Raw genomic sequence first — 7,267 nt, 5'->3', positions numbered from 1 at the left:
GGCTGGATGCAGAGGAAGGCCTCACACACGACGATGAACGCCGAGATGTTGAGGATAAAGTTCGGGGCCTGGTCGTGGAAGTCCAGGCCGTAGTAGAACATGATCCCCCGGACAAATGGGTGGAGAGGGAAGCCTAGTCCGCGGAGGAAATGGGTGAGGAACACCACCCTCTCATGGGGCCAGGGGGTGGGGATGAGCTGCCCCTCGTCTGGGAGCCGGTGTGCGATGTCATCGGACAAGTATCTGGCTTTCCTCAGCTTCTCGATGTGTCCCTCCGTGACGGAGGAGACCATCCACTTGCCTCCCGCTCCGGACATGGCTGGAGAAGGTTGAGGTGGGGAATGCGGACTTGGGCGCTGGAGCTCGAGTGCACGAAAATGGATGAGCAAAGGAGGAACAAGGCGTGGGTGAAAAGGTGGATCCTTATCCCCTTATATGGGCGGACGAAACTGCGTGTCCCCACCAGCCTGGTAAAACTCGCTCATCTCCCAAGCGCCGTAATCAATGGCACGGTTGGGTTACCCATGCCCGTATTGATGAGAATCCCAAAATAAGGAGACACGATCTCTGCTTCGACAAGACGGGCCAAGGAAACCGCCTCGCTAAACGCGCCGAGGTGGGACAGTAAAAACGATTCGAATAAAGGCTTGGCCGTGGTGTAATGTCACGCTACGGAATACGTCAGCAGATTAAGATTTGTGTAAATACTATTCTCTCTATGGCAGTATGTGGAACTTATTTTGCAGAGCCGGACACTATCCTTGTGTTCAAAATCTTCTATGAAGTATTCGGAGGAGGAACCCGCCTTGCAATGCCGAAGAAAATCTGCGCGCCGGACTCGTCGTCATTGAAGCCTAGTTCAGGGGCTACTGAGTGAGTCCTGGATTAGGGGGTGTCCGGATGGCCGGACTATAACCTTTGGCCGGGCTCTTGGACTATGAAGATACAAGATTGAAGACTTCGTCCCGTGTCTGGATGGGCCTTTCCATGGCGTGGAAGGCAAGCTTGGCGATACGGATATGTAGATCTCCTCCCATTGTAACCGACTCTGTGTAACCCTAGCCCTCTCCGGTGTCTATAGAAACCGGAGAGTTTTAGTCCATAGGACGAACAACAATCAGACCATAGGCTAGCTTCTAGGGTTTAGCCTCTCCGATCTCGTGGTAGATCCACTCTTGTACTACCCATATCATCAATATTAATCAAGCAGGAGTAGGGTTTTACCTCCATCGAGAGGGCCCGAACCTGGGTAAAAACATCGTGTCCCTCATCTTCTGTTACCATCCGCCTAGACGCACAGTTCGGGATCCCCCTTCCCGAGATCCGCCGGTTTTGACACCGACACCGACGCTGGGCTGGATTTCTCATCGATGGCGGGTGTGAGGTTGGGTGTGGGGGCCGGCAGTGGGGCGGGTTCTAATAGATGTTCGGGCGATGGGAGGGGGCGGCCGGGCCAACAGCCGACATTACTGCTCATTAATGCCAGCGCCTCGGGACGGGACGACGAGACGGGGCGGCGGGTGTGGAAGGCGAGGGGGCCGTCGATGGGACTGGGCATCGGGGTGCTAGACGACGTACTTTCCCACGACGCGCTTTCCCCGGGGCGACGCGCGGCAGTTTGACTGGACGTCACACCGGGTACGTGGGTGAAGTGTACGTGGTGACGTGTCGAAGCACGTTTTGCTGTCTGCTGGCTGACGACGAAGAACTGACATTAGCCACGTTAGCCTTTGCCGTCTACCTTCTTTGCCGTCCGTCACCGACGATAAAGGTTCTTTGCCGTCCACTGTCAGAAGACAGATGGTAAATAAACTCTTTGCCAGTGCTTACAGCGCCGGACACGTTTGCCATCCGCGGCTGACGGCAAAGAGTTTTGCCGTCAGCTTTGTGGTCCTTTGCCGTCTGCCTACGGCAAAATAGCTGATTCCTGTAGTGTTAACTCCCTAAACTTCATTCAACCAAATTTAAACCTATATTGCATAACACAAATTTAAACTGAATGATTCAAACTAAATGGAAACTCAAAAACCTCATCCTATTCCCTCACAAGTGTCTTCCAATCCACGCCATCGTCGTAGTCAGAGTGGCCGGAGCAAAGGTTGTTGACCTCCACATCGGATGGACCGACCTCGTCGGTAGCCCCCTTCTTGTACAGTTCGAGCTAACGACGCTCCTCGACGACGAGCTCCGGATAATTCCGGTGGAGCTCGGCCATGTACTCATCATCGGTGCGTGCAACATCGACCGCTTGAAGGCCCCCTGATTCTCCCACACCTTGTGGCAGGAGACCACTCGGGGTCAATTGCAACAAACTCTAAGACCTCGCGGCTGCTAGGGAAAGTTGATCTTCGCGTAGTTGGCATCGAGGCGACACGAGTATAGGCATCCCTTATAGGATTTTTCTACTAGCGACGTTTAGCGAAAATGGCAGGCACCACATGGACGATCGACAATGAATCACCAATTTCCAGTGAGTTGTCCCGAGGTGAGGTGGAGAAGTGGGACGTTGTCGGGTCATGTATGGGTTGGTACCCATATGTTAATGGCCATGTTGATATGGAGGGTAACTCCGGAAGCCTGGACATTCCGGGTATTGCTGAGGTCGAGCAGGTCGTCATGGTGGCGGCTACGGGGCCGGCATGCGGACGATCCCTAGCATGAGAAGGGTGGCTTGAGCAACTTTGCTGGCGATGGCCTCAGCGTCCACAGCGGTGGCCCGTGCCTAAGCGGCGGCGGCTTCTTATTTTGTCTTGACCTCCCTCTAGTTGGCTCATTTCATTGTCTCGGCGGCTCTCTATTTGAGGATGAGATTTTTCGTCGGCTTCACCAGGCTGTGGTGCCGGCAGGCACAACGGGGATGGGCACAAAACGCCGCCAGTAATGAAAATTTTCTAGGGCCGACGTGGGATTTGGGAGAGAAAAAGGTGGAGCGGAGATTGTGTGCCACGGGTGGGCGAGCCATTTGAGGACAATGCATCTGTCCGCAGCAAGTCCATGCGGACGCAAATCCTATCCAAATTTGCGCTGGAAATGGGTCACCAAGGACAGCAAAACTAACATCGGTTCATTTGGGTCTACGTGTTAGAGCAACTCCAACCCAGCGACCCATTTTGTCCGTTTGGCTCATCCGGACAGAGAAGTTGGCCCAAAGGAGCAACCCAAACGAACAAAGCGTCCGCCTGTTGTCCGTTTTTTGTCCACCTCGACCCAAACTGAGCCTAAATTTGAGTTACCAATGGGTCCGCGAAGGACAAAAGCGGACGCTCCCGTCGCGCTCTCTTGTCCACTCGTGTCTGCGGTGGACCCACATATCAGTGACCGCTCACGAGCAAGGACCGCCGCACTAGCGAGGCCACCAACGCAGGCCGCCTCCACGCTCGCCGACGAGGCCACCTGCGCAGGTCGCAACCGCGCTCACCGGCGAGGCCACTGGGCTAGCCGGCGCCTCCTGTTCTGAGCCGAGCCAAGCAGCAGGGCGGCACGAGGCCGGGCCACTGGAGCTTGGCTGGGTCAGGGAACTGCAGGCGGGTGGCACGGGGCTCGGGAGACCCGGGGAAATGCAGATCTCATCGAAGGATGCACCCTGGAGCACGGCGGGTTGTCAGCCATGGCCGCTCCCGACGTGGCGGCATCGCTGTCGCGGCCGCGCGGGGGCCACTTGGCCTTCCCGAGTGCTCCGCCGACCTCAAGCTGGGAGGGCTGGGGGAGTTTGGCTCTGCAGCGGACGACGCGATGAAGCAACAGGCCGTGGCGAATGTCACGGTGGCGTCGGCATCTCCGTTGTGGTCGGTCTCGTGGAGCTACACGTCGGCATGCAGAAGATGAGGTTCCTGCTCACGGACTGCACGTGTTGACGAGCGCGCTTATGTGTGCTCGTCAACGCTGAATTGATAGCGTATGAGCTCAGGTTGTGTCTTGGATCCGTCTCGGCGGCCATGGACATGCTGTCGGTCAGCATCGTCGATGCATCCGTGGAGTCGGGGGAGCTCGGGCGACTGGTATCGTATCAGACGTGGTGCACCATGGTGCTGCCTGACGCAGGCGACAAACTAGCAGTGCAGAGCATACGGTCTATCATGGATACCTTTAAGAGGGGTCGCGTCGGAGGCAGATGATGAGATGCGGATGCAGTGCCGGACTGCCTGCGGGCCGCCGCTGGCGGGGGCGCGGTGCCCGGGCACTGCCTGTCGTGCACGGGGCCGGCATGCCTAGTGTTGTTGCCGTGCGCTCGCCTGGTGTTGTTGTTGTTGTTGTTGTTGTTGTCCTGTCCGTTTCATGTGTTGCACGTTGGGTGCATCTACCATCCGCACGTGTCCGCCGCATGTCTGCTAGATAGACAGATGACCCAAACGGATAAAAAGCGAATAAAATATGTGTTCGTTTGGGTCGTTGCATTGGAGTTGCTCTTAGGTGGTGATTTTTATCTGTGCAGACAAAAACAGACGCGAGCGGACAAAATACGTTGGTCGTTGGAGTTGACCTAATCGTATGCACCGTCCACTCCTCTTCTCCTTCACGCCGTTTCCGTGCTACTTTCGATCTACCAGGCAAAACCCCCTTATCCTTCCTCGATCCCCAGATCGATTCCTGCTTCCTCCATCGAACCCAACCCTAACCATAGCCGAGCTGCCATCCTCGATCCCCAAATCACTTCTGCCTCCACCCAATCCTAACCCTAGCTAGCTAGCAAGCCGCCATGGCCCATTCGTTCGTCCTGCTCGACCGCGACGTTGATTTCTCCTTCCACGAGGCGGCAACCGGCGGAGGCGGCGGAGAGTCAATCCGCTCCGCATGGGTAGGAATAAACGGGCTACAGAGCCAGCAAGAGCTTCGTGACGCAGTCACCGAGTACACGGGGACCTTCAAGGCCCGTGCAGTCATCGCCGACCCGCCGGAACTCTCCTCCCTCCACATACTGGTGCCGACGGAATACGTCGGGCTCCCACCGCAACTCCAGGACATGCACTCGGCCTTCATCTCCAGCGCGGACAAGAACCTGGTCGTCATCTGCGCCGGCGATTGCCGCCCTGGCACCCGTATGATAGAGATAGGAGGTTACCTGGTCTACAACGCTAGTAAGGACTCCCTCTCCGTGGTCCCCAAGCTTCTCGACCACGACTTTCATGCAGCCATCGGGTGCCAGTCGGCCGTCGTCATGTGCAACGGGGACGACGGCGGCTATTTTCTTGCGGAACTCGTCTGGGTCAGGCCAGAACTCTCCCAAGCAGCGATCTGGATGTGGAAGTCGTCCGCCCAAGAATCAGGATGGGCCTTACAGCCCGCGCGCCTGCACCTTCCATCGGCCTTCTGCTCTCACTTGTGTTTCTCTTATCGGGGATCAACCCTCTCCTGGGTGGATCTGCTCGGTGGCATGGTGGTGTGTGATCTGGGCAAAGAGTGCAGCAACTCGGGCGGCCCGGAGCTCCGTTTGGTCGCGTTGCCCGCAGATTGTCCATCCTATGATACTAGCAGCCCCTGGAATCGGTACCACCTCTGCCCCGAGAAGTTCCGTTCCATGGCATGTGTTGGCGACACCATCAAGCTCGTCTGCATGGACGGCAATGTTGAACAGGTGCCGGGCAAAGGCTTTGATCTCACTGTCTATGCTCTCTCGCCTGACCTGTCAGACTGGAAAATAAGCAGCGAGTACAATGTTGAAAACATATGGGCAAACGAGTCCTACCATTCTACCGGCATGCCAAAGATTCCTCCGTTGTTCCCTGTCCTGAGCATCCATGAAGACGGCGTCATCTACCTAGTCTTGACCGATCTGATCAGGGTGGCAAATGATACGTTACAGTACACTGGCAGGTCCAAACTACGCCAGTATTTGGTTCGTGTCGACATGGAGAACAACAAGGTCCAGTTCTATTCACAGATTAAAAAGTGTACATTTGATTCCCATATCTTGGTCAGTGAGTTCAGTGCGTACCAAAAGCTAGTGTTTACATGATCACCCGGTACGTACTGCTGTCACATTATTCAGCATAGTTCAATTTGCATACTACCTACTGTCATTTTATCTCTGTTCAATATTACTAATCATGATTGATGGACATACAGGGTTATCATTAGCTTCGCGCCTTGGCATCTCCACTTTAAGCAGATTTGATGATGTGGGCATTCGGTGGTTAGACTTAGAGCTGCATAGTTTGCTTCTGAACTCGGAATTTCTATGACCCAAGTCCATTCAAAGATGCTCATAGCAGATGAAGCATAATTTCAAACTAGAGCAGAACACTAACAAGTGTCTGAATGAAAGATGTCAAAAGTAAAAAATGTACCACTAAGCATAGTTTCAATTGCATACTACCTACTGTCATTTTATTTATGTTCATTTCATTTGCATACCCTGATACATTGCTGTTTTAGCAATTTTATTAATTCAGAGCAACTTGGCCTTGGACATTGTGTTGGCGGTGCCCAATTAATTTATATATGGATAACACATTTATATGAATAGGAAATGGCAAATATTGGTAGTTTAAACCACAAATCAGACTTCCCGGAAAAAAAGCACAAAGCAGACAGGTCGCTGCAGATCTACTCTGCTCATTCTTTCTCCTTTTTGAAATCATTTTGCGGTAATTCTAGGCTGACCTGTGGTCACAATAAAAGTATTATATAAAATAGACATGTCAATTTTATTTTGCCGAGAGATATAGAAGCAAGTGAGTTGGGTGCACGTGGAAAGAGGATGAAGCTTTGAGGTCTTCTTTTGAGCACGTACAACCATAGGCATAAGTTACTTGTATTAATATGAGTAAGGAATATTGCAAATACGCATAGAAGTAGAGAAACCTGAGAAGGATACAAGCAATGACACTATTGAATAGTAACAACACAGTAGCCAAGACCCATCGAAAATAGAAAACACAAAAGGGTCCCTGAAGAAGGAGAGCACCGCTGGCCGAACTGAGCCCTTGGATGTACTGAAACACCTTGCCTAGAAGCATTAGTGAACCGCAGCAGCCACGAGATCAGAAGAACTGGATCTTGATCGATTGAAAATATCGGCCAAAGGCTTCGGACTTGCTTCCCAAGCCTCTTCAGCGCTGGATTTGTGGACGAAGCTAAACCACCGCAAAGAGGCGGCAATATTTTTCTAGCCTGCAATGATGATTGCGGATGTCCTCCCCAGTGGCTTGCTGTCGCAACCGCAACATGCCAAATCATCGGTCAACTGTTGCTAAAAAGTCAAACTCTACATGCCATCTGTTGTGTCGGCTAAGGCTTCGACGAGATAGAGCGAGGGTCGGGAGACCCT

At 53.4% G+C, this 7,267-nt stretch overlaps 1 protein-coding gene across 1 annotated transcript; it reads left to right on the top strand.

Annotated features, from left to right (window-relative positions):
* Nucleotides 1–4,696: 4,696 nt before the first annotated feature.
* Nucleotides 4,697–5,953, top strand: LOC147966778 (uncharacterized). The gene has a single exon (XM_087530955.1). The coding sequence runs from the start codon at nt 4,697–4,699 to the stop codon at nt 5,951–5,953; it is 1,257 nt and encodes a 418-aa protein (XP_087387081.1).
* Nucleotides 5,954–7,267: the final 1,314 nt, after the last annotated feature.

The sequence above is a fragment of the Triticum urartu genome, chromosome 6A, assembly GCF_056163025.1.
Source record: "Triticum urartu cultivar PI428250 chromosome 6A, HENAU_Tu73, whole genome shotgun sequence".
NCBI lineage: Eukaryota > Viridiplantae > Streptophyta > Magnoliopsida > Poales > Poaceae > Triticum > Triticum urartu.
The sequence above is the reverse complement of the archived record's forward strand: the minus strand, read 5'-3'. Positions and strand labels throughout refer to the sequence as shown.